At 60.2% G+C, this 24,664-nt stretch overlaps 8 protein-coding genes across 8 annotated transcripts; 5 read left to right on the forward strand and 3 right to left on the reverse strand.

Annotated features, from left to right (window-relative positions):
- Window positions 1–31: 31 nt before the first annotated feature.
- GGTG_01499 (hypothetical protein) lies at window positions 32–1,536 on the forward strand. Its single transcript, XM_009219266.1, has 3 exons — window positions 32–248; window positions 438–707; window positions 834–1,536. The coding sequence occupies exons 1-3, from the start codon at window positions 192–194 to the stop codon at window positions 1,023–1,025; spliced, it is 519 nt and encodes a 172-aa protein (XP_009217530.1). The 5' UTR covers window positions 32–191; the 3' UTR covers window positions 1,026–1,536.
- Window positions 1,537–1,988: 452 nt separating this feature from the next.
- Window positions 1,989–4,581, forward strand: GGTG_01500 (hypothetical protein). Its single transcript, XM_009219267.1, has 5 exons — window positions 1,989–2,296; window positions 2,353–2,443; window positions 2,512–2,676; window positions 2,769–3,830; window positions 3,920–4,581. Exons 1-5 carry the CDS (start codon window positions 2,076–2,078, stop codon window positions 4,031–4,033), a joined length of 1,653 nt encoding a protein of 550 aa, XP_009217531.1. The 5' UTR covers window positions 1,989–2,075; the 3' UTR covers window positions 4,034–4,581.
- Window positions 4,582–4,602: 21 nt separating this feature from the next.
- GGTG_01501 (hypothetical protein) lies at window positions 4,603–6,618 on the forward strand. The gene is made up of 2 exons (XM_009219268.1): window positions 4,603–5,974; window positions 6,071–6,618. The coding sequence occupies exons 1-2, from the start codon at window positions 4,997–4,999 to the stop codon at window positions 6,380–6,382; spliced, it is 1,290 nt and encodes a 429-aa protein (XP_009217532.1). The 5' UTR covers window positions 4,603–4,996; the 3' UTR covers window positions 6,383–6,618.
- Window positions 6,550–8,354, reverse strand: GGTG_01502 (hypothetical protein). The gene has a single exon (XM_009219269.1). The coding sequence runs from the start codon at window positions 8,186–8,188 to the stop codon at window positions 6,920–6,922; it is 1,269 nt and encodes a 422-aa protein (XP_009217533.1). The 5' UTR covers window positions 8,189–8,354; the 3' UTR covers window positions 6,550–6,919.
- A 179-nt stretch (window positions 8,355–8,533) lies between these two features.
- Window positions 8,534–10,376, forward strand: GGTG_01503 (hypothetical protein). Its single transcript, XM_009219270.1, has one exon. It carries the CDS (start codon window positions 8,729–8,731, stop codon window positions 10,082–10,084), a length of 1,356 nt encoding a protein of 451 aa, XP_009217534.1. The 5' UTR covers window positions 8,534–8,728; the 3' UTR covers window positions 10,085–10,376.
- Window positions 10,150–13,884, reverse strand: GGTG_01504 (hypothetical protein). Its single transcript, XM_009219271.1, has 3 exons — window positions 12,980–13,884; window positions 12,277–12,399; window positions 10,150–12,194 (listed from the first exon to the last, which is right to left on the reverse strand). The coding sequence occupies exons 1-3, from the start codon at window positions 12,998–13,000 to the stop codon at window positions 10,881–10,883; spliced, it is 1,458 nt and encodes a 485-aa protein (XP_009217535.1). The 5' UTR covers window positions 13,001–13,884; the 3' UTR covers window positions 10,150–10,880.
- A 1,772-nt stretch (window positions 13,885–15,656) lies between these two features.
- On the forward strand, window positions 15,657–18,131 carry GGTG_01505 (BEM46 family protein). Its single transcript, XM_009219272.1, has 4 exons — window positions 15,657–16,291; window positions 16,372–16,415; window positions 16,529–17,167; window positions 17,270–18,131. The coding sequence occupies exons 1-4, from the start codon at window positions 16,184–16,186 to the stop codon at window positions 17,478–17,480; spliced, it is 1,002 nt and encodes a 333-aa protein (XP_009217536.1). The 5' UTR covers window positions 15,657–16,183; the 3' UTR covers window positions 17,481–18,131.
- A 26-nt stretch (window positions 18,132–18,157) lies between these two features.
- Window positions 18,158–22,899, reverse strand: GGTG_01506 (NF-X1-type zinc finger protein NFXL1). The gene is made up of 2 exons (XM_009219273.1): window positions 20,841–22,899; window positions 18,158–20,758 (listed from the first exon to the last, which is right to left on the reverse strand). The coding sequence occupies exons 1-2, from the start codon at window positions 22,595–22,597 to the stop codon at window positions 19,120–19,122; spliced, it is 3,396 nt and encodes a 1,131-aa protein (XP_009217537.1). The 5' UTR covers window positions 22,598–22,899; the 3' UTR covers window positions 18,158–19,119.
- Between the last annotated feature and the right edge of the window lie 1,765 nt (window positions 22,900–24,664).

The following is a 24,664-nucleotide window of genomic DNA, read 5'->3' on the forward strand; positions in this document are numbered from 1 at the left end:
GTCCACACCCATTTCGCCTTACTCAGAAACCACCAAGAAAAAAAAAATTACCTCGCGACCCAGACCGACCGACGACGCAAACCCGTTTTCCCCTCGCTGGGTTTTATCAAAATACCTATCGCCGACGTCGAGACCCGCCCGTCTACATACCTCGAAACCGCCCAACACGCATGTGCGTGCCATCATAGACCATGGAGAGCATTCAACTGGCGCAGATGCTGGCTGACCTCAGCGATCTGGATGCTGCAGTATGCGCCACCTCTCCTTGTTTTCCTTGTTACTGTTGCGGATAACGCCTTTCCGCGTCCCATCCACCCGCCCCTGTTATAGCCGGCCGAGCGCGCCTCAAGGAGGACATGTGCCGACCAAGATGGCTGCCCGTGGATGAAGAGAGGAACAAAACAAATGGCTCACACGGCGACCACGTGAAACCACAGCAAGAAGCAGCAGCCGCCCTTGCGCTGGTCAACGCCAACAAGGGCCTGCAAGCGACGGCCGCGATTCCGGACCATGTCCGCAGCACACTGAAGCTGCCTGCGGATGGGCGCCACCATCACCGCGTCAACTCGTCCTCGGCCTCGGCTGGCCGCACCGCTTCCCCCGCCTCCAGATTTGACCACTTCGGCCGTCGAATCTTGACTCCGCCCATGACCCGGAGCAGCTCCAGCCATGGCTCCCTGCCGGGAACTCCACGGAGAGAATCAGAGGTAAGAGAGGCAACCCGGACACCGCATCCCGGACCACACCGGGCTTCTTCGGACTCCTTCGGAAACCATGGTCCGGACTGGAAACGATGGCTAACAAGGCGCTGCTTCTGGCTACCCTCTGTGCAGAACGAAGAGGAAGTCGACCGAGCGTCCACACTCATGTCGCTCTACGAGATCCGTGCCAAGATCAAGCAGCAGGACAACTCGAGCCTGATGAGGGCACGAGAGAAGGTGCAGGCCTTGGCTGCGAGGCAGCAGGCCCAGGCAGCAGAGAAGAAGGAAGCGCACAATCGCTACAGCTTTCCGAGACACCCCTGATTAACCCCGTATGGCCCAACCTACGACGTCGCTTGCCGCGCCGTCCGGTTCAGCCAACATTCACGAAATCAACGTTTGACGGGACACATTCCTTACCCACTTCTATCTACTATGCGCTGCACTATCACGCTTTCTAAAGGACTCGGCAGCACCGGAGTTATGAGGTTCGACGGGCATTTAATCACGGATTCACTGGCGTCTTGTTCTGGTGTATTTTGGTTCCTTTCCTTTGCCCACATCATTTCTTTTCCTTCCCTTTTCCTTCCTCTCCTTCCTTACGGGCCAGAAAAGATGGGTGGATGAGCGTTCTCCGGATATGTAACAACATACTTTTCTCCCCTTTCGTTTCATTTATTTTACAACTGGGCACGTGTGTCGCCGATTCTTTTTGCCTACATGCTTCTATTATGGCCACCACGCATCATCATACGCGCACGTGGGAGATGTTTCTATCAGGGTACTGGGCACATTGGCATGGACGGGGCATGGACGGGGCATGGACGGGGCATGGTGGACTAAACTCAGGAATATCCCGGGACACGAGCGACGGTGCTGTGCGCGGTGATGGTGGACAAGGGAGAAGATTGAGCGGTCAAACCGGCGGTGAATAGGGCGGGCATAGGAGGGGGTTCCCGGCCTTGGATGGATGGTCACCTAGTTTATTGGACACATAGAGACGGAGTATTCATCTGCTTTACTTCAGTAGCGTGCTTGCAGAAAGGAGTCACTGACGCCCCAGGCTGCGATGTGCCTTCACCACTTGCGCTAGAGATCTCCCAACGGGGTGTGATCTCTGGTCAGGGGGCTTCCAAGAATTACTGGTCATGCCGCAGGCTCAACAAGAGTGTCGCCGGCTGAGATAACAAGGGAGTTTGGTTGAAACATTGCGACGAGACTGTCATGCCGACGGGCCAGGGTCGTGTGAGGCCAAGCCCACTGAGCCATTGCGGGGTCCTGCATACCTAATGATCGGCAATGGAGTCTCCACCTGGGAAAACGGGCGGGCCCTGACCCACATGGTGGGCCTCTCTACCGATTTGCACACCCGACATGCGTCAATCTTTCACCTTTGTTGCTGGCGCCTACCATCCATTGTTCAACCTGGGAAAAAGTGACAGCCCGACCACCACACCTAATCGAGCCATCAGGGCTCCTACTTTGCCCAGAATGGCGACCGGAGTGGATGCCAAACTGCTCAAGGCGACCAAGTTCCCGCCCGAGTTCAATCAGAAGGTGGACATGCGCAAGGTCAACCTGCAGGTGATGAAGAAGTGAGTATCACCACGCCCACCGTCGCCCCAAGGCTTCCGCTGACGCGCCCGTGAAGATGGATCACCGGTAGGATTTCCGAGATTCTCGGCAACGAGGACGACGTCGTGATTGAGCTTTGCTCAAACCTGATCGAGGACAACCGATTCGTAGGTTCTGCGCCGGCCCTCTTTTCCAACACCCGTCCTTTTTTTCTGACGACGCGCATGTGCAACAGCCCGACATCAAGAGCATCCAGATCCAGATCACTGGGTTCCTCGATAAGGACACCCCCACATTCTGCAAGGAGCTATGGAATCTCTGCCTGAGCGCCCAGGCGAGCCCTCAAGGTGTCCCGAAAGAGCTTCTCGAGGCCAAGAAGCGGGAGTTACTTCAGGAAAAGGTAACAGTCCTACGGGTTCCTCGCCCCATGCTGCTTCGAGAAGATGCTTTATATCGTGTTGCTGCTAACCGATGGGCGCTTTTTCTCGACAGATTGAAGCCGAGAAGGCTGCCGAAAAAGCGGCCGAGGAAGCTCGACAGAGACGCGAGGCACTGGCTGGCCGAGACCGTGGCGGTCGCGGCGAGGGTCGTTTTGACAGCTGGCGCGGTGGCGGCGGCCGTGGGCGCGGCGGAGGGTTCGGCGACAGGGACTTTGCAAGGCGTGGAGGAGCGGGCCGTGGGAGAGATCGATCTCGATCGCCGCCTGGCCGTGGCGGCGGAGACTCGTACCGTGCCCCTCCGCGCGATACCTACGTTCCGCGGGGCCGACAGGGAGGACCTGGAGGAAGGCGTGCAGACACACGGCGCAGATCCCCCACCCGGTCGGCATCGGCTGGCTCTGGAAGCTCTCGGTCCTCGTCTCGCAGTGGTAGTGCAATGAGTGTCCGCCGCTCCGTGTCTCGGTCGCCATCGCCGTCCCGCCGGCGCCGAGCGGCCGAGCCGCGGTACCGAGGGGCGCGGAAGCGGTCCCGCTCGGCAGGACGGTCCTTCCGATCGCGTCGTCGCTCGTCATCAGGAGAGAGCAGCTCTCGGTCCCCATCCCCCAAGCGCCGTCGCCGGTCTCGCTCGCGGGGCAAGTCGGGCGAACGACACCGAGGTCGCTCCAGAAGCGTCTCGTCGTCATCATCAGACCGCCGTTCGGCTTCCCGCAGCCCAAAGCCGGCACGCCGATCGGGACGTGCTAGCACAAGCCGTAGCCCTTCTCACGATGATAGTCGCAGGTCCCGGCGGGGTGGAAAGAGGGCGCGGTCGTCGACCCGCAGTAGCAGCCCGGCCGGTGCTAGGGACAACAGGCGTCGTCGCCCACACAGCCGGCGGCGCTCGCCGAGCCGCAGCCGTGGTAGACGACGGAGCCCTGATCGGAGCCGACGCCGTAGCCGTGGCGGCTCACGGCATGGGCGGCATGGTTCGAGTGGAAAGAGACGCCTCAGTCCCTCGGTTTCACCCCCGAGACAGCCGCGAGACACTTCAGCTGATGCTTCTCGAGCTAAAGACAGGCGACCGCAGCTGCCCGCCAGCGAAGCTCCTGCCGCAGCCTCGAGCTTGCCAACAAAGGTCGGCCTCACACCCGAATAAGCATTTTTGAAGTCGTAGAAAAGTCCATAGCTGATGCAGTTGTTTCTGGTGTTTCGCCACGCCTGCAGACCACAACGATCGCGAAACAAGAAGCAAATCTCCAGCGAGAGAAGGAACTGAAGGAGAGAATCATCAAGATGAGGAGATCCTCGAAGAGTGGCCCCAGCAATGCACAAGGCTAACCCATGGCTGAAGCATCAAAAGTCACGCGCCCGCCCACCACCGCATTCCCCTCACTGCTCCCTTACCCTATGCGAAGGTCGGCCGGCATTGCATCTACCCCCTTGCTCGCCAGTATCTACCCCGGCGAATGCCACAGCCCAGCCAGCGCCATCCCTCAGGGCAACAGGTTCCGTCCTCGACGACCACCAAGGGGTCGCACGCTCACATGAAGTCATGCAAGTGGTAAGGAGGCCAACTTACATGACGCGCACTTGACATAATAACGAGCTGTTTAAACCTGTATTGATATGTATGGAAATATCGACGAGGCTGGCGAAATTGCGCGTGCGGGAGACCAAGGAACATTGATAGCTCTATACCCAGTCATCTCAATAGCTTTGGTCCATAGCTAGCGGTTCTTTTCACACAAATCATGCAGCCTGGTCTTTTTATTTTTATTTTTATTTTATTTTTATCAGTTTGTAGATTCCTGTGCCGGTCAATTCATATTTTCAGTGTTGACAGGGATTCACGGCTAGTGCTGCAGGAACCACCAGACTTGCACTGTGGACTGCTGGCCCGCCCACCAAACTCGGGTCGAGTGCTGACTGCTAAGGCTCAATTCCAGCACCCGACCTTGGGCGGTGCCGACGACGGCTCACCTAATGCGCGCATCAGTGCATGTTGATGCTTGCCTTTGTCAATCATTGATATCCCGGCTCTGTCCTGGCCACGCCGCCATCCCACCAACAGCCACTCGTTTCCCATGCGGAGAGCGGACCTGATTGAGCGTCGTCACCGCCGCTCCGGACTGGGGCAGACTCCGGAGACGAAGAGGAAAACGCGCCCCGCGAGGACCAGAACCGAAGCCTAATCCAGAAGCCCGACAGCCGGACAAGAGGCCACGCCCGATACGAGAACGAGCCGAGCCGAGCCGAGCCCTCACTTCTCCCTCCTCGACCCCTCCCTCGCCCGCGCCCACGATGCTCCGACAGCTGAGAAGACGACTGCCGCGGCGGACGCACCCGCTGGTGAGGCTCTCGCTCTGGCTGGCGGTGCCGCTGCTGCTGGAGATGCTCTGGCACCAGCGGACCTACAACGTGCCACGGCCGGAGCGGGAGCTGGACGAGCCCTTTTTGGGAACGGCGGGGTGCCAGGACCCCGAGGCGGCGGCGGCGGCGGGGCAGGGGCGCGAGAAGGCGGCGCTCGTGATGCTGGCACGCAACTCGGAGCTGGAGCAGGCGCGGCACACGGTCGAGTCGGTCGAGCGGCGCTTCAACCGCTGGTTCCACTACCCGATAGTGTTTTTGAACGACGAGCCCTTCTCGGACGCCTTCGTCGAGGCCCTCAACGCCACGGCCAGCGGCGGCGCCCGCTTCGAGACCATCCCCGCCGACCAGTGGACGTTCCCGCCCTGGGTGGACCCGGCGGCCGCGCGGGCCAGCATCGCCGACCAGGGTGCCCGCGGCGTCTCGCACGGCGGGCTCGAGGGCTACCACCACATGTGCCGCTTCTTCTCGGGCAAGTTCTACACCCTGGAGGCGCTGCGCGGGTACCGCTGGTACTGGCGGCTCGAGCCCGACGTCGACTTCACGTGCTCGATAACGTACGACCCCTTCGCCGAGATGGCCAGGCGCGGCAAGAAGTACGGCTTCACCATCTCGCTCTGGGAGGAGCGCGACACGTGCCCGAGCCTGTTCCGCCACATGGCCGACTGGAAGGAGGCCAACGGGGTCGAGACCACGCCGCTCTGGAAGGCGGCCGTGCAGGCCTCGTGGGCGCCCTGGCCGCTCCGCCGCCTGGGCGCGTGGCTCTCGCAGCGCGACCGCCTGGGCGACCTGTGGAGCGCGTGCCACTACTGGAGCAACTTTGAGATTGCAGACATGGACTTCTTCCGCGGGAAGCAGTACCAGGACCTGTTTCAGCACTTGGACTCCAAGGGGGGCTTTTACTTTGAGCGGGTGCGTATATTTGATCTTTTTCTTATTTGACCTTCTGACTTGACAATGTCGAAACTCGAACAACACCTGACAACTCGTGACAAAAAAAAAACACAGTGGGGAGACGCGGCGGTGCACTCCATCGCCGTCGATATGCTGCTCGACTCGGCGCAGGTGCACCACTTTGCCGACATCGGGTACCGCCACGACAGCCTATACCAGTGCCCCGCCAACGCCGCCGGCGGCCAGCTGCAGGGCAACCGCGCGCTCGGCGACGACGACAAGTGGGCGCCCGAGGCCGAGGGCGGCGTCGGCTGCCGGTGCGAGTGCGACGGCAGGGCCAGGTCGCGCAACCACCCGGGCTACTGCCTCAACAAGCTCAAGGCGCCCAACACCAGGAGCAGGCCGTGGTTCACCTGGTTTCTGTGAGGGGGCCAAGGTGGATGGGGCGGGGGAGAGGGAGGGGGGGATGCAGGGGACGCCTCTTGTATATTGGAGAGCTCCCTCTCATTTTTCTTTCTTTTTTCTTATACATAGATGCCCCATACAGTATAGAAGGCACACGCATCACCTACCGCCTGTAATTTCTACCTCTTATGCTATTCAGCCTAGGCCGGGGCTACACGCGGCTCTTGGATACATGCAATAATACCGGGTTCCTCGACGAGATAAAAGGGTTCTACTGCTCAGCCAACAGGACAGATCAGTACGCAGTCGTTCTATTATTCCTATCCAAAAACAAACCCCCATCTATATTGCTGCAGCAAAAGCCACTCCCGCTTTCTAGTGTTCATAACCAACAAACAGCCGACTCCTCATAAGCATGCAGATCCAGAGTCATCAAACGCGCCGATCTGTTGGTACAGTTTATTACACGCCATGCCCCCCGCCTTCTTTTTTTTTCTTTTTTTTCCTCCTTCTCTTTCCAGTCTATTTTCCTTTGAACCAAGCCCGCCCCCAGGACGCCTAGTCCTCCTCGCTGTCCTCCTCGCTCTTGCCCTGGTAGTCGCCCAGGAGCACGTCGTCGACGGCGAGGCCGTGGCCGGTGGTGGTGTTGCGCACGTGCTCCGTCTCGACGCGGAAGAAGATCCAGACCCAGCGGCGCAGGACCTCGAGCAGCTCGAGGGCGAAGATGGAGCCCTCGAGCCCCGAGGCGCGGTCGGCCGTGGGGCCGACGACGCGCACGACCCAGGTGCAGCGCAGCGCGAGGTCGAGGGCCACGGCGGCGTAGTAGGCGGGCGGGCCGGGCGCCAGGTGCAGGCGGCGGCGCAGGCCATACGGCTGGTCCGGCGCGGCGGCGCGGCGGCGGGCCGACAGGAGCGTCAGGTCCCAATCCTTGGCCACGTCCCAGTAGAAGCTGTAGAGCGAGTTGAGCAGCACGGCGGCGACCCAGGCGCGGCCGAGGAGGGGTCTGCTGCTCGTCTGGGGCGCGCCCGGGCGGACGGCAGCGTTGAGGGCGATGACGGGGAAGGCGGTGGCGTACTTTGCCGCGTTGGCCAGGTGCTGGCCGCCCCAGCCTACCGACTCCTTGTAGGGCGCCCGGCGCACGCGCAGGTACTCGGTCAGGCACTGGCGCAGGCGGATGGCGTAGGGCAGGGCCAGCAGCAGCGGCACGGCGAGGGAGGCGCCGCAGGCGCGGTCGGGCGGGGCCGTGGCGGCCGAGTTGCCGGACCGGAGGAACATGCAGACGCAGACGTAGAGGTCGGCCAGCACGCGTGAGTAGCTTGTCAGCACGTCGGCGAGCAGTATGTCGCCGAATTTGCCGTTGTGGGCCTCGGCCAGGCCGCCGACCGAGACGCGGCGGAGCGTGGCCAGCAGGCGACGGCGGCCGGCGTGGGGCACGGCGAGGGCGGTGCGGTGCAGCGGCACGGCGAAGAGGACGGCGAGGGTGAACAGGCACGACATGGGGATCCAGTCGTGGTCGAGCACGGCGCCGGGCTTGCGGCGCGTGACGGCCCAGAAGAGCAGCAGGAAGGCGGCGACGGTGGCGGAGAGGAGCGAGGCGAGGCGGTAGGTGGACACGTGGTGCGGCGGCTGCGAGGCCGACGCGCGGGCCGGGTAGCGGATCAGGGCGGGCACGTCGATGCGCATCAGGTGCAGGTAGTGCAGGTTGGCGGCCCAGCCCCAGACGGCGGCCACGACGACGCAGGCGACCCGGAAGGGCAGCGGGAAGACGAGGCCGAAGCCGTCGAGGCCGTGCTCGAGGGCCATGCGGGGGTTGCCGTCACCGTCCATTGCGCCGCGGGGAGAGGGTCGGTCGGGAGGGTGGGCGCATCAAGCGGGAGTCGGGCGGTCGTCGAGGAGGGTTTGTGGTGGTGTGGTCTCGGATATCATGGTCGTTGGTGAGCCCCTGACCTTTTTTGATTCTGGGAGCTTTTCTTTCTCCCTGATCTTGGCCGACCCGCGACGTCAGGATCCAAGTGCTGCGAGCTGGGCCGCTGTCAGGGATGCGGATGCGACAGACAGGGGCCGTGTGGGGCCAGAGTTACGTACCTTGTACCTAACATGAAATGTCCGCGCACGGGCCTGTTGAGACCAGCGCAGTGCAGTCCAGCAGCACACTTTTGGCAGGAGCACTCCAGCACTGCACGCGTCAGGAATACCGAGGTAACTTTTTGGCGCATCCATAACCACACTCCTGGACCCTCAAAACCCATCCCCCGTCCACCCATCCCAGTCCGGATACTGCCTCCACCACAGACAGACTCCAGCCAGACAAGCCTGCACCAAAACACACTCAAGCTCTAGCGCCTCCCCGCGAGGCGGCTTGACCCCATGGCAGCCCCGACCGGAGCCAGGCCTCCTCCGCCAGAGCCCTCGCCCTTCCCCTACGCCGCCGCCCCCGACATCATCCGCGCGCACCAGAAGGACGCCTACTTTTCGGGCGTGCTCACGAACCAGCTGACGGACCTGCACCGCCGCCTCCTCGGCGCCCGCTCCGCCCACGCCTGGGCCGGGCCGGCCCGCCAGGCCGCCGACGTCGCCTACCTGGCCCTGACGACCCTGATCGGCAATCGCACCCTGGGCGAGGAGTACTGCGACCTGCTCCAGGTCGAGTCGGAGCCGGCCCTGCCGCTGCCCTTCCTGGGCGACGGCGCGGGATACAACAGCCGCGCCCCACGCCTGCCCTCGGTGGCCCGCCGCGCCGCCTACATCGTCGCCAGCATACTGGTGCCCCATCTCTTCTCGCGACTCCTGCCTTCGATAAGGGGCGTGCTGCGGAGGCGGCTGGAGGCGCGCCTGCGCACCCTGGCCGCGAGGGCCGGCCGCGCCGCGTCCTCGGCACCCGCTGCCACCGCAACAACAACCGCAACCCCCACATCTTCTCTGAAAAAGAGCAGCCCGCAAAAGACGGCGGCGCCCGCCGTCCCTCTCGAGGCCCGCATCGAGCGCTACATACTCGAGCACCTGCCGGTCCTGACGAGCGGCGCGCCCTGGCAGGCCGCCGCCCTGACGGCCTTCTACTTTGGCGGCGCCTACTACAACCTGGCCAAGCGCGCCGTCGGCCTGCGCTACATATTCACCCGCAACGTGACGGGCGGGCCCGCCGCCGCCGGCCGCGACGGCCGCGGTGGCTACGAGATACTCGGCGTGCTCATGGTCGTCCAGTTCGCCATCCAGGCCTACCTGCACGCCCGCTCCGTGCTGGCCAGCCCCGCGCCCTCGGGCTCCTCCTCCTCCCCTGGGGCCGACGAGCTCGCGGCCACCCACCACCACCACCACGCGTACGGCGTCGAGGTCAGCCTCGACCACGAGCACTCTTTCGCCTCCAATAACGGCCTCCTCCTGTTCCCGGGCGAGCTGGCCGCGGCGGGGGCCGACGGCTCCGGCGCCGGCGCCACCGCCATCGACGTCCCGCGCGCCACCCACACGCCCGTCGCGCCCGCCGCCCGCTACGACCTCTCGCGCGGCGGCCCGGCCGCCATGATGGGCTGGATCAAGGGCCAACACCAGCGCAAGTGCACCCTCTGCCTCGACGAGATGCGCGACCCGGCCGCCACGTCGTGCGGCCACGTCTTTTGCTGGTCCTGCATCGGCGACTGGGTCCGCGAGAAGCCCGAGTGCCCCCTGTGCAGGCGCGAGGCCCTGGTCCAGCACATCCTGCCCCTAAGGGCCGCCCTCGCAGCCTGAGCCGGGCTGGCTCGTTTTGCGTTCCCGTCCTTGCAAATAGCATCATCCTTTGTAGCGTTTTATGACCCATTAATATTTTTGAGGACTTTGATTTTTGATTTTCAACGAATGCTAGCTTGAACGTATGAATCAGACGCTCGTGTAGGCAAACAAAGATGGATTAAACGAAAAGACTTTGGAGGAAATAAAACACTCAAAGAAGAAAAGATGTCGGCCAAGGTCAAACAGTCAGTTGTACAGCAATTAATAAGAAGTCGGTGGCAGCCCAGCTGTCATCAAATATGATGCGCCATCCCAAGCACGCCGTGACCAGGTCAACCGCGACCTCTGACGAAACGACCACGAGAACAACCTGCTCCTCCTCGACTGCGCCCAAGATCTCTCGCTCTCTCGGGGACCACAACCCCGGAACCCCCTTGCGAGCCCAAACAAGCTCCACGCGTGTTAAACCGTGGGCATTGAACAACAAGGAGAAAGAAGAAAAAAAAGAAGAACTCTTTTCCATTACCATACATCCCAGCCTCCCAATCCCTTCCCCCAGCCATCCACTCTCCGGTGCGAGCGACTTTGTCCGTCTTTTCTCAGCACATGCAAGGTATCATGAATCCACCAGATATAACCAAAAAGTCAGGCTTGCAACTCCTTGAAACGCCGCGGGGGGTTTTGGTACACGCCAAAACAAAAACATGATAGGAAATAAGAAAGGGTATTAAAGAAGAGTAAAAAAGAAACAAGAAAAAAAAGAGAGGGAAAGGGGCGGCAAGTCACTTTATCCGCTCTTGATCAGGCAAGAACATCACGGACAGAACAGGACCACCTCGCCGCGGTCGTTCTTGCGCAGGCGCAATGACCGCCACAGCTCTTTCTCGTCCATGAGCTTGCCAGTGCTGCTGCCCGACGAGCTCAGCTCCCGGTGGAACCGCTTCAGGGCCTTGTTCATACTACAGCCGCGCTCGCTGTCAGGCCCCTTGTTGACCAGGTTCAGCAGGATGTCGGCCGGCTGCGCGTGCTTGCCGTACACCACCACGGACTGGTTCTTGTCCTTGCTCTTGTCGCCGTCCTTGCTGTCCTTGGATCCCGGCCGGTACTCGATCATCTTCTTGGCCTTGTGGGTCTTCTCGACCTTCTCGACCTTTTCGACCTTTTCAACTTTTTCGCTGTCTGATGACTTGTGATGATGATGGTGGTGGTGATCGTGCTCATGTTTGTGCTTGGACTTGGAAGACTTCTTGGCCCCAGGGGACCCGTGCTTCCTCTTCTTGGTGGTCTTGGGCTTGGAAGGGCCCGTGAGCATTGACATCAGGTTGTTGCCAATCGAGCCAATCGACGTGACCCGGTGGCCTGTCCCCGAGCTGGAGTGTTTAGAGTGCCGAGTCTTCTTGAGCGGGCTGGCGGGCGTCTCGGCCGCGTCGGCAGAATATTCGGGCGAGGGAGGAAAGACCGAAGGGCCGCGCATCATACCCTTGAGGCCACCGGTAAGGCCCGAGTGCAGGATCGGGGGCGCGTCCGTCATAACCGAGTCATGGATATCGAGGTGAAGGCGCTTGCGTTTCTTGTCCTTCTTATCGCTGTCTCTGCTCTTCTTCTTTTCCACCCTGGGGGCTGGCGTCTGGAGGTTGGCTGACAGCACTGGGGAGTCGGCTCCGTACTGTACAAGCCCGCGCTTCTCGTCGACCGCCTCCTGGCTCTTCTCTATCGATTCGACTGTATCATACTGGAAGCGTACCAGCTGGTTGCCTTCGTCCGGTTTCTCGTCCTCGCTGGCCGAAGCCAACGCTTCAGCCCTCAGGTCCGAGTTGGAGGGTTTCGGGGTCGGGTTGGCGACAAGAAAGTCAAAGACGTTCACGTGCTGGTCCGCACCCGACGGAGGCGTGGGCGCGTGGGGCATCGGGCCGCTCCTGGGCCGAACATCGTCCTCGTCATCGTTGAAGTCGTACTCGTCGTAGTCCTCTGGGGCATCCTCGACGTATGCGATGTGGGCCATGGTTCTACTGCGGTCGTCTCCAGCGGGTGTCTGGTACTGTTCAACAGGTTCTTGATGTTGCGTCTGTTTTCCCTTCTTGGGCTTGTAGAGTGCGCCCTGGTATTTCTGGTCCTCCGAAATGCAGCTCTGCTCCGAGTGTCAGTCGAGTCTACACACCTTACACACGTAGTAAGCGCCTCCAGCCAGAGACGCCGCCATTTCAGCTTACCGTGTGGTTGCGATAATCAACGCCGTAAAAGTGTGTCATGCAATCGATGCAGGTGAAGGTGGCTCCGTGGCAGCGATTACGGTGCGGATCGAGCTTCTTCTTGGTCATAACATCACCGCAGTTCTGAGATGGGGATTGCCGAGTTAGATGGATTGCGCGCGGGGAAGGAGGCGAAAGAGGCGCCGGTGATATATGGTCATGCCAGAGACCGACGAGGAGGGGTGGGGGTGGAGGGTATAACAGAACACAACGTCCGGGCAATAGGGCGAATTGGGAGGGATGGGATGGGGATGGGATGGGTGGAGGGGGGTGTTTGAGGCAAAAGGTTGTTGTTGACGGACTGACGATCCGTGGTGTGGGCGGGAGCGTGTGATGTCAAGCATTAAGATTATGGGCTCAAGGGGAGGGGGTGTGGGTGTAACATGGCTACGCCCTGTCAGGAATGGTGGGTTGCTTGAGCAATAGGGGGTTCGTCCGTTCGGGACGAGGGAGGGGGGAGGGGGGCAACGCCACCACCACGCAGCGCAACGCGATGCAAGCTGCAGAGCAGAGTTCAAGCGGGCACGCTGCTAGCACGGCACGGATAGACACCAAGGGCCAGGCGCAAAGACAATGGCCCCCGGATGCAACCTGACGTTGGCTTGGGGTGTGTTTGTGTGATGCTGGCAGGGGGGACTGAGAGGACATGACATAACCAACATACCTCGCACGAAAAGGAAACCATTGTGATGGGTGACCGCAGGCAGGAATGCGGCCAAAAGAGACGAACAGGTGATAATTATGTGTGCGTGTCTAGACTGGGGCGCAAAAGTCGGGCGCGAGAGAGCCGAGGAGCCAGCCGGCGGGCGATGTGTTGTCCCTCTGTCTACTAAGCGTAGGCGGGCGAGGTAAGCTACCTGAATGTGCCGAGCGAGCAGGCAGGCTGATGGGTAGGTATGCAAGTGAGCCTTGGTCTTTTGATTGGCGTGGGTGCCGGGGATCGTCCTGGCTCGACACCAAGGGCGGGCGATGGCGAGGCGTTCGGGTTGGGTTTGCGCAAAAAACTTGGATGGGCAGCGGAGCCGATGCCGGGCGCGTTTGTTGTTGGAGCAGCGATGGTGGCGGGTTGCTTGTTGTTGGGGGCGACTGCGGGTCGTCGAGGGTCACGAGTATCGGTCAGGCCGCGGCGGGGTGTTGCGACGGCGAGGCGCTGTCAATCGATCTTGAGTCTATTGCGATGGAAGAAGCAAAGAGGATGACGGGCAGAAGACTCTTGTATCAAAGCCCGCGCGCTCTCGAGTCGTCTCGAGTGCCAAAGTGGGCTGTGTGCGCGACAGGACGATCAGGAGCGGAGCAGGGGGGCCAGGCCGAGCGGTCCAAAAGCGGACTTTTTTCTGGCTTTGGGGTCGGTTTTGTTTCGGACCTGCGACCTGGGCTGGGGCGGCTTCTGGCTGGGGCCTTTTTGGACGAATGTGCCTGGGTTGACAGTCGAGGATGGGATTTGTGTTTATGATTTTGTGCGCGCGAGCCCTTACAAGCAGATGGAAGTGTGTACCGAGGCAGAAAGTAGGAGGGAGGTTGTGTTGTTTGTTGGATCAGAATTGGATCTTTGCAGAATTTGCTGTTGTCGATTTGTTTGTTGTGGGTGCCTTGGTTGGATGGAGATGGCTGCCCAAACGACGCTTTTCGTACCCATCAGGCGCAGATGCACGTAAAATGACTAACGCCCTACTGGAGTCTGTAGTACCTATGTGTCTCGTTGTTTTTTTCTACCAGCACCACACACACCTTCGAGTGGTCGCCTTCGCCTACGTCTTCGCCTTCATCTCATGCACAATGCAGACTCTACAAGCGCCGCCCATGTCAGCCTTTTATCTTCCCAACATGTTTCGGATTTCTTCAGTCGCGGTTTGTTATCCGCGAGCACATTCGGCGGACCCCATTCGACGAGCCCATGCATCCAAGGTACGCGACTGGCCACACGCCTTCCTTGCCAAGCGGAAGATGCGAGTGGGCTTGGGCGGCGCTCAGACGCTGTCGCGTCCTTGATTGGTCCACCGCCAGAGTCGCAGCAAGGAGAAACAAAAATAATCGCTCCCTTGGGGTGGGCCGGGGCACTGCTCCTGCTGCCGAATCGGGCCAAGTCACGCAGCCGGTTTGGCGCGCGTCTCCCCGGCCGTGGCTCCATCCTCCATTTGCAGCTCCATGCATTCCCCATTCACACGGCTGAGGGCAAAGCTTGAGCCTGAGCCCCTGGAACACGGCTCGGCTCAGGCTCGTTGGAGTAAGCGCAACTGCAAGGCACTGCCCGGGCAGCCACCACGCCAGCTGCGGGTCTAGGTTGGGCTGTCGCAATCCACCAGGGCAGCGCAGCGCGAATGCAATGCCAAAAATGGCCTTGCACCTACATGCCTGACCCTACATACCATACCCTACATGCCTCTACATATGTAGGTACGTCCGTTGTTGGCCGTGGTGGTCCCCAGTGGTGGTCTCCCGTGCCCGCGACCGGAGCCCGACGGAGCGAGTGATGCTCCCTGCTTTAGGACAAATGACAGCGGCCCCTTGGCCCTTCTGGGCCGTGGACTGCGTGTTTCACATCCTTCCAGTTGGCATGCACTCCATTAGGACCAGCATTGGACCACTATCGGACGCCTGGGTAGCCCTTCCATTCGGCGCGCTGTCTGTCTATCTTTGGCCTCCTGTCGGTTCTCGGCTTGGTGGACTAACAGCTGGGCGGCTGGGCTTCCTGGCTGAGCACGGAAATCGAGAATCGAGAATCGAGTGATGACGATCGACTTTGCATTGAATGCACTCACGCCACAAAACTTGACGCCACCACCAGACCTACACGCCCAATTTCAAGCTCAAAGCCAGGCCCAGATCAAGACGGTAATTGCAATTGTGCGCTCTGCATCGCCCTACTGTGTAATTATCAATGCCATTCCGTGCTCGAGGGGGCTCGGCGCACACACCATATCGGCAATGGAATCCTTGTCCGTCTCCACGAATCGGCGGTTGCTCGATCGATTTATTCCCCTGTCGGTCCATCCGCCGGGCCTAAAGTCCTTTGGCTGCTGTGGCCGCCGCTCAGTGCTGTGTTCCAGGAGAGCCTCTGGGTGGTGAAGCTTCAGGGGCCGCCAGGTGCTCTTGGCCTTGATTCAGGTGGTCGCCTGGTGGGGTCACACACCAGCGGCCAGACACACACGAGCCCCGCCCGAGACGATCCGACGTGGAACCCAAGGCCCAAGCTCTCGCGGGCCCTAGCACGTCGCCCGCATGAGCACTCACTCACTGCACCTCAAGCACAGGCCACCACCCATCGAGGTCCACCATTGAGGTCCAATGCCCGCGCGAATTGACGATGCTAGCCCCTCCACCCACAGCCAATTCCATTATATTGAGACTCGCCGCAGGGGCAGCGAGCAATGGATAACGATGCCCCAGACCCCCTGGACGTAGTTTAAACCCGGCCCTCGCCCGCAAGCCGCATCTGCAAGCCGCGCCCACAATTCCCATACCGGCTGGCCTTTTGCACCACAAGCAGCCTGGTCGAAACGAGAAGCTCCTCTTTTCCCTGCATGACTTCTGCTTCTCTTTCTTCCTTTCCCCTCGAGTCATTCCCTTGTTTGGGTGTTGGTTTGCTTGTTTCCTTGGCTCTTGCTTCTTTTGCTTCTTTTTACTTCTTTGCTTCTTCGTCCTTTTCCCTTCTCTTCTTCTTCTCGCTTGCCCTTTCTGGCCCCCTTGCCGCTTTATCCTGGCTGTCTTGCTGTGGCGGCGGCGACGACGCCACCGGATATTTTGAGTCGAGGTCTAGGTGGAAAGAGCCGAGTGCCGTTGCTGGAGACAACGGGGGACGAAAATCGACAGGCCTTCGCGAGCACAGCCGCTGCTCACTTCGACCGCCGATCCATTGCCGCCCGTCGTCATGACCGCTTCGCCTCCATCTGCCCCGTCTCAGAGCTTCCTGGATCAGACCTACTCGGTCGTTTCCAGCGTCGCCAGCTATTTGCGACTGCCGGCCATGGCCTCCACCGTGAGTTTTGAGAATGCCCATCACACCCTGGCAGCCTCGCCAAGCTAACTGTTTGCTCTCCTTTTTTCCCCTCCGTCTAGGGCCTTGCCGCTATCCTCACCTCCCTCCTGTACTTCAAGCAGAAGTAAGCGCTCGCGCCCCCAAGACCCTCGCGCGCATCCGACTTGGCCGCGCCCGCGCCGCCGCTACCCCGAAAAACCATGCCGCAGGATACTAACAGGATGACCCCGCCTACAGGGCGCTCATCTACCCTTCGCACATGCCACCTAACTCGCGGACAGATGTGCCGCGCCCTTCCCAGTTCGGCATAACCGACTTCGAGGAGCTCATGATATCGACTAATGATGGGGAAACGCTCTCGGCCTTCTACATCCGCGGCCCGCGCAGCGGTCGCAACGCCAACGTCACGGTCATCATGTTCCACGGTAACGCTGGCAATATCGGGCACCGCCTGCCTATCGCCCGCCACCTGATCGGCATTATCGGCTGCAACGTCTTCATGCTCGAGTACCGCGGTTACGGCCTCTCCACTGGAGCCCCCGACGAGTCTGGTCTGATGACGGATGCTCAGACGGCTCTCGACTACCTGCGCGACCGCGCCGAGACCCGCTCCCACCGCCTCGTCGTCTACGGCCAGAGCCTCGGCGGCGCTGTCAGCGTCAAGCTCGTCAGCAAAAACCAGGCCGCCGGCGACATCGTCGGCCTCATACTCGAAAACACCTTCCTCAGCATGCGGAAGCTTATCCCCTCCGTCGTACCCCCGGCAAAATACTTTGCCATTCTGTGCCACCAAGTCTGGCCCTCGGATTCGCTCATCCCGTCCATCACCAGGGTCCCGATTCTGTTCCTAAGCGGCCTCCAGGACGAGATCGTGCCGTAAGTATTCGCCCCGCGCCCTGTAGCGCCAAGCCCCGTCTACCCTTCTCTGCTTGCGGTTTGTGACACACGTTCGGCTTTTTGACTTGTCGCATGTCTCAGTCCACATCACATGCGCCAACTTTACGAACTATCGGCCGCCCCCAACAAAATCTGGAAGCCCCTGCCCAACGGCGACCACAACTCGAGTGTGCTGGAGGATGGCTACTTCGAGGCCATTTCTGACTTTGTCGCGTCTGTGACATCGGAACCACTCAGCATAAGCAAAGAGATGTACGACGTTGAGAAGAAAGCCACAAAGAAGGAGGCATAACGATCACATGGAAGGGGCGCAGAGGTTATAGAGGAGGAAGAAAAAAAAAGGCGAAAAGGATTAAAAAAAAAACCTCTACATTCAGCATATCAGCGTTTCCTAACACCCCGTCAACCCGCTGGGGTCCCATGAAAGCATGTCTAGCCCTCGCGACAACGGTCTCTTCTGGATCCAACCTAATTCCGGTGCGCGTCGAAGCATGGGAGCGGATCTTGATGGAGCGAAGGATAGGCGACGACTCTGGTCCCCCTTTTCTTTTCTCATTTTTTGCATCATTGACGAAAAGATACCCCCGATTTTTTTTGAATCTCCTAATTCGTTTGTATAACTTATCAAGACCCGCGCGGGTCGCCTCTGCGGCGCGCTTGGATGCCTAACCCCTTTCTGCCACGAGGCTGGACTATCAACTGGCGTCCCCTTTTCTTCACAGGTGTTCTTTGTCTCCTTCTGTTGTATGCCTTAGCTATCACTATCACGGCATTGTACGTTGGAGTCCCCCTCCAAGGCCGAGAATGAAACCTCATTTCGAATCATCTCTTCCTCCCTCGAGATCTGTCCCAGACAAAGGATTCACGACGGCAAATGATGGGCGCTGCGTGGAGCCACCAAAAAAAGCGGTCATGTGCGTGTCTCTCAATGTCTCACCATTCCTCCCCGGACCCCCGGCGTGCGGTTGGCGACCCGTTGTCTCAGGGAGGTCACGCCGGACGAGCTAGCTTGGATATATAGCGGGACAGACTTATCAAAGTATAGGTTGACCTCCGATGACGCGACCTTGACCTTGCCCCCTCATGCTCCTCCCTCCGGCTGGAAAAAAAAAGGAAACGCAAAGAGTAATCGCGGTTTGGAGGAGGCAGGCAGGGTGCTCTTCATCCGTAGCCAAACACAGACTATTGTTCTGGTATCGATATTGGCGCCGCCTCCTTCACCTTATCTATAGCCCTTTACCCGAAACCCGGAGGGCTTATGCGGCTGAATAGGGCTTTGTCTGGGTATATACAAATATTGGCCCACATGCTATCTAGGTCCATATTCTTGGGACCAATTTGAGGTTCCTGCAGTTCGAGTGCATGAGCCGCTTCCAGATATTGTTTTGCGAGATCCGTGGTTTTATCCCCGGGCAGGCTGTAGAAAAAGAAAAGGAAAAAAAAGACGAAAGACGCAGTTGCACGAGGCCATAGTCATGATACATTACACATCGCAAATCTTGTCCGCCGTTATAGAGCTCGTGACAAAGCTCACTCAAGAAATAGCCTCCCGTTGCAGTTCATGCCTGGCCCTCCAGACAGTGGTTCAGGGGCAACGTTCAGTCAGCCGTCCATGCAAGGTAGATTCCACATCGAGAGGTTTGCAAGTTCTCCGCAAGCGATAAGTATATAGATGCGACGATTTGGCATCAAGGAATCGTTGTTCGAGTGAAGCCCGAGTAGATATCTGGTATTGATGCGCATCTCCGCGTGCGCCATCGAGTAGCTGCCACTTTCGCAACCAACACACATCCACAGGCCACCAAAAAAAAACACAGGCTTTGCTCCTCGCCTATCTCCCTAGTGACCTAGCTGTCTGCCATCACCAGGGTACCGCGGCAGGATGAAGATCCATGCATGTCTCCCAAGAGGCTGCTTGCCCTATGGTAATATTAACCACTATTCCTGTCCTCCAGCTTCTCCGCAGCAGTCTCCCAGTCGTCCTCCAGCGGCTCGGGCTCGGGCTTGGGCTTGGGCGGCTCGGCGGGCTTCCGCCTGGCCAGGGCCAGGAACACGCCCCCCGGCTTCTTGGCCGGCTCCGGGGCCGGGCGGACAGGCTGGCGGCCCGCAGCGCGCCCCACGACGGCGCTCCAGCCGTCCGCGTCGGGGCCCGAGGACGACGAGCCGCCCTCGCGCCGGCCCACGACGCCCGAGCCGTCCACGTGGCACAGGCCAACCCTCGCGGCGAGGCCCAGGCGGCCGACCGTCTTGGCTATCGCGGGTCGGAGGGCGACCAGGGCGTTCTCGAGGGCGACGGGCGTCGAGATGGCGCCGCCGGCGCGCGCGATGCTTGCCGCCGTGACGGGCGACCGGTGCGCCGTCACCAGCACCTCGTCGCTCGCCGGGAGAAAGGTGGTGGTGAAGGTCAGGGACGAGCTCACCGTGCTGGCGAGGTCGGCGGCCAAACCCTTGTCGACCTCGTCGATGGTGAGGCCGAACTTGGGCTTGGACAGAACAAAGGCGTTGAACGGCTCTATCGAGGCGGCTCGCGTAGTCTGCGGCGCGGCGGCAGCTGCCGAGGCGGCCTCGGCCGTCTTGATGATGTTAACGCACTGGGCCAACGTCTTTCGAGGCGCTGAGACGAAGCGGGGGGTCTTGAAGACGACGACATGCCGGTGCGGCTCCGGGTCCTGGCTCTCGCTGTCCAGGCCAAAGTCCTCGGCTAGCGAGTGCAGGAAGGCTCGTTGGTGCGGCTGCATTGGCTTGAACCGGATGCGTTTCTCCGAAGGGTCCGCGGCGAACACGCGGAACTCGCGCTCTTGGGTTTGCGTCCAGCCCACGTTTTCCCGGAACATCTTAACAGTAGCGTCAGAGTACGGGATGTGGTCGTCGGTGTGCGATTCCGGGTCGATCTTGAGCGCATCCGCCAGTCGTCGGTTGCGTTGCAGCTTCAGGCACTCCTCATCGCACTTGAGCGCCTCACGGCCGGGCCTCTCGTCGTTGGCGGTGGCGAGGCATCTCACTTCCTGCTTGCGATTCTGGCAGTCGCAGGTGATGAACAGCTTGCACTGGCAGGGCTTGTCCTCTTTGCAGGGGAACGGAGCATGGCACTGGTTGGCGCATGTGTGTTCACACGATGTTCGCGTCTTGCCGCAGGGCTGGGAGCAGTGCGAACCGGCCACCTCGGCGTCCTCACACTGGCCAGGCCTGTGGCACAGCCGCTGGCACTTGTGAGAGCCGCACTTGAGCGTCGATCCGCAGGGAAGCCCGCACCGGGTCTCCTCAAACCAGCAAGGCTGGTTCTTCAGGGTTTGCTTCCCGCAGATGCACGGCTTCTCGACAAGAAAGGGACATGGAGGGCAGGGCACATCGTCGGTATGGCAGCTGTGCTTGACTGGAGGGTGTCCACATGCCTTTGCCCTGGAGCATTCGAACCGACAGACCGGTGGCCGTGTTCCGCACGGCTGCGGAGGGTAGAGTACGGTACGGCCACAATAGCAAGCGATCTCGTCGAAGATAGCCTCTAGACAGGAAGGGCAGGACCCCTTGTGGCACAGCTGCTGGCAAGCATGCGTCCCGCATTTGAGTTTTCTAGGGGACGCGTGGTTAAGGTGTGAGCCTAGGCGTAGAGAGGAGCAGGGTGGATGTTGCAGTGATTATCGACTCGACTTACCGGCCACACACGCGGATGCAGACATGCTCCGCCTCGACCTCTTCATTAGACGACGACGAACTAGACGCCTTGCTCTTCCTTTTTGCCACTAGCCTCTCCGAGGCCCTACGCTCGCCGGTGCAGCAGATGTTCTTGCACTCGTGGCGCCCACAGTTCAGCTGTGCCCGGCACGTGCGCTCGCAGACAGGCTGTTCCTCCTGGCCTTCGCTGCAAATAAGTTCTGTGGCCGTCCTCCCACATCTGCAAGGTGCCTCCACCACCTGCGTGCAGGGCTCGCATGCTTCCGGGTGGCAGGTTTGCTTGCAGGAATGACCACATAGTAGTGTCTTGCCGCAGACCTTGGTGCATTGCGGGATCGGGTCGTGGCACGATTGCCTCGGTTGTGATATTATGTCGTCGAGGGAGGTCTGGCCGCAGGGGCAGGTAAGGACGACGTCGGGAGAAAAGGGGCAGTGGGCGGCGTCTTGGTTCTGCTCGTGGCAGCCGCGCTGGCATGTATGCAAGCCACAATCAAACTGCCTGCCACATTTCGATGAGCACTTGAAGGATCCTTCGAACCAGGTACCTGGCTCGCTGCCCTGGCCGCGTTGCACCTGGCCATGGTCGAACGACGGCAAAATATCCTCACGTCGCTCGCACGGGATATCTTTGTTCGTCTGGCCGCAGTAGCAAGTGGACGTGACCAAAAGCTCACAGCTACCGCAGAGACCATCGTGACATGGGCGGGCACAGGTGTGTTCGCCACACGGTAGCAGGTCACCGCAGACCTCTTGGCAGGTCCAGCCCTTGGAATAGTCCGTCTCCACGCATCGCTTCGAAATCTCGTGCTTCCCGCAGAAACAGGAGCGCGACGGGCCCATCAGTGCACAGGGGGGACATGGGCCGCTGTGGCACTGCAGCCCGCACGGGTGAACGCAGTTCGGCCTGGGCTTGGAACATGTGTTTCCGCACGAATGGGGCGGCAGGCCGGGGACGGGAGACGGGTTCAGGTCCTTGCCGCACCAGCAGTGATAGGAGCCTGGGTCCTCTGACAGGGACGAATTACAGGCAGGGCAGCGCCATGTCGTGGATTCCTGCTGCGGGTCCCTGGCGCTAAGCTGGTTCGAGTGCCACTTCTTGACACAGCTGAGGTGGACGACAGTCCAGCACAGCGAGCAAGACCACACCCTGGAGTTGCGCAGGACCTCGTTGGTGCAGATGACGCACTCGTACTCGCGGTTGTCGATATCCTCGTGGATGCGGGTTGGCAGGTCTGGGGCGGAGGACTTGACGCCCTTGGGCAGAGACCGGCGCTCGCTCGGCCGGCCGGCCGGGCCTTGGCCCCGCTGCCTAACCGGACCGCCCGGGACGAACTCGGGGGCCTCGCCGCTCAGACCCGAGGCTGCCTGGGAGGCCCTACTGTCTGGGCGATCGGAAGGGGCTGTCAAGTGCCCACCAAAAGTCCGTTGCTGAGATACTACCGAGACGGGAGCCTGCCCTCCGCGCCCCCCACGTCCGCGGCGCGGTTGTCCTCGGCGGCCTCCGCGCGAATCGCCCCGTTGGTTTCCCCGAGAGCCGCCGCCGCGAGAGGATGCACTGCCGGCCGCAGCAGCAGGCTCGGCTGCGGGAGTTGCGTTTGCCGTGTGCCCATCTGCTGGTTCAGCAGCCCCTCCACGGCCCCGACGAGGGCCCCGTCGTGACCTGCCCCTGCCTTGGCTCTGAGAATAGCTATCTTGCGGCTGACCCGACCTGGACGGGGCTGGCTGGGGCTCGGCCATCCTTTGTAGGGGACTGAGTTGGCTTTCCCTGCGACTTCTGGGCGGCGCCACCGCGTTTTGTTTGTCGGCCTATTTCTTGTTTGTCTCGGGTTTCGCTCAGTCGGCGGGGTCGATTGCACAGTACAGTACGGGTATCAAATTGAGTTCAAGAAGCGAAAACAACGCGAGGACGGGAATCGTATAGTAACAAGGATGCGTGGACTTTTGCAGAGGCTCTCTGGGTTATCGAGCGGTCCTGGTTTTCTACGTATCGTTTGTGCCTCGCTTCGTTGGTACGGAAAGTCAAGTTGAAGAGAAATGTGAATCGCCGTCATCAGCATGAGTCAACTTTCCCGATTGGGCACTTGATTTGCCTGTTTTTTCTACGAAATTTTCAGACCGCGGTTCCGTGCATTCACAAGGAAGGTGCAAACCATGGCAGAAAACATGCGAATATGGCCAATGCGAAGAACACATCACGTTGCAAATAGGCGTGAAAGCAGGTTGAGAACAAGGAGGTGGCCCAATGCTAGAAAAGGCCGAGACTTCTTTTCCCTCTTTTCTCATTCTGCTGCTTGGTTACATCGCAGTTGTGGTTGCTTCTGGCCCACTTGGGCTTTTGCTTACTGTACACCTCGTAGATAGCACGATACGTCCCTGTGGGCCCGCCCGGCTCATGGTGGGGGTTTTCCTGACCCCGTTTTCACCGAGACGCTCAAAATCACTTGGACTTTACAAGGCTGTTTTCTGTTCTGGAGTCTTGGGGGACGCGATGCCAAGAGAGGGGGCAAGAGATGGAGAGGGAGAGAAGAGGACCTCGGGCACAATACGCCGGTACCGGATCTGTGGGCAACCTTAATCCGACCCAAGAATCAAATGGCGCTTGCTGGCCTGGGTCGGCGCTTGCTCCGATCTAGTCGCAACCTCATTTGCCCCAAAGGCAGCATGGTAATTTCAGGACCGCCAAAAAAAGAAAAGAATGGTGCAGGGATTGTCCAACGTCCCGGATCCCTCTGGCCATGCCATGCCATGCCGCTCACTCACTGGACTGGTCTGTCTAGAAGCCCCTGAGGGGGCTTGCACGTCTTCAGCCTTTCTTGCTTTTCTTGCCCTGCCCGATCGAGCACATCTGCTCTTCAGCTCTTTAGAGATCGAGCTAGACATCGGCCCACCACACATAGACGAGTTGCGGAGACTGAGCCTAACCGTTGTTGTCGGAAGACGGTATCCAGGTCTAGCCTGATGCCTGCCACGCCTCGCCGAGAATCTATGCCGGGGCCGGGGACCTAAGATGTGAGGTGCTGGCCTTTCTCACCACTCCGCGGGGCTGAAAAGCGCCGAATGGTCGCCGTAGACTTTTGGACCACATTTGGCATGCATCGCGAGTGGATATATGTTATAAGTATACGTATCGATAGGGCAGCACCGCGGCTTGGAAGCAGCGCCAACGTTGAGATGCGGGTTGCACTGCATGTAATAAATACGAGGTCTTGTCCTTCCCCAAGGCCACCAGTGCCAGCTGCAGTCAGCGAAGAAATGGTCGAAAAATGCGTGGAAGCCAGCGGGTCACCGGAACAGTTAGTCAGTGTGTAGGGAACTATCAGCCGTGCGCGCGCCGAGTGCGATATTGATCACATCGGCGTTGTGGAAGGCTGGAGTGATCGGCTCATCGGCACGACGCTGCACGAGGAGAGCGACGTGTGAGTGATCACTGGGCTGCCGCTTTGAGGCCAGACGAGGCGCCGTCGTAAAGTGGGTGGTCCAATGTGGCGGCACACGGCGAGGTGGAAGCAATAATCCCGTTTCGGCTCTATTCCGCCAGGCCTTGCCTCGCAGCCGTCTGCTCGCACACTCGCATATCTATTGATGACCCATTGACATTGCTCGTACGAGTTGGATGCTGGTGCTCGCAGGATGGAACCACGAAGCCAACGCTGACGGCGGGCGCGGCGAATGGATCCAATACGAGCGAAGAAAGTGGACATTATGCATGGCAGCCATCCCAGGCCAAGGAGCGACGCGAGCAGAGCTGATGGGAGCTGGGGGTCCTCCGGGACCTGGGAAGCGCCAAAAATAGCAAATGGGGAG

Source organism: Gaeumannomyces tritici, assembly GCF_000145635.1.
Source record: "Gaeumannomyces tritici R3-111a-1 unplaced genomic scaffold supercont2.1, whole genome shotgun sequence".
Classification (NCBI taxonomy): Eukaryota; Fungi; Ascomycota; class Sordariomycetes; order Magnaporthales; family Magnaporthaceae; genus Gaeumannomyces; species Gaeumannomyces tritici.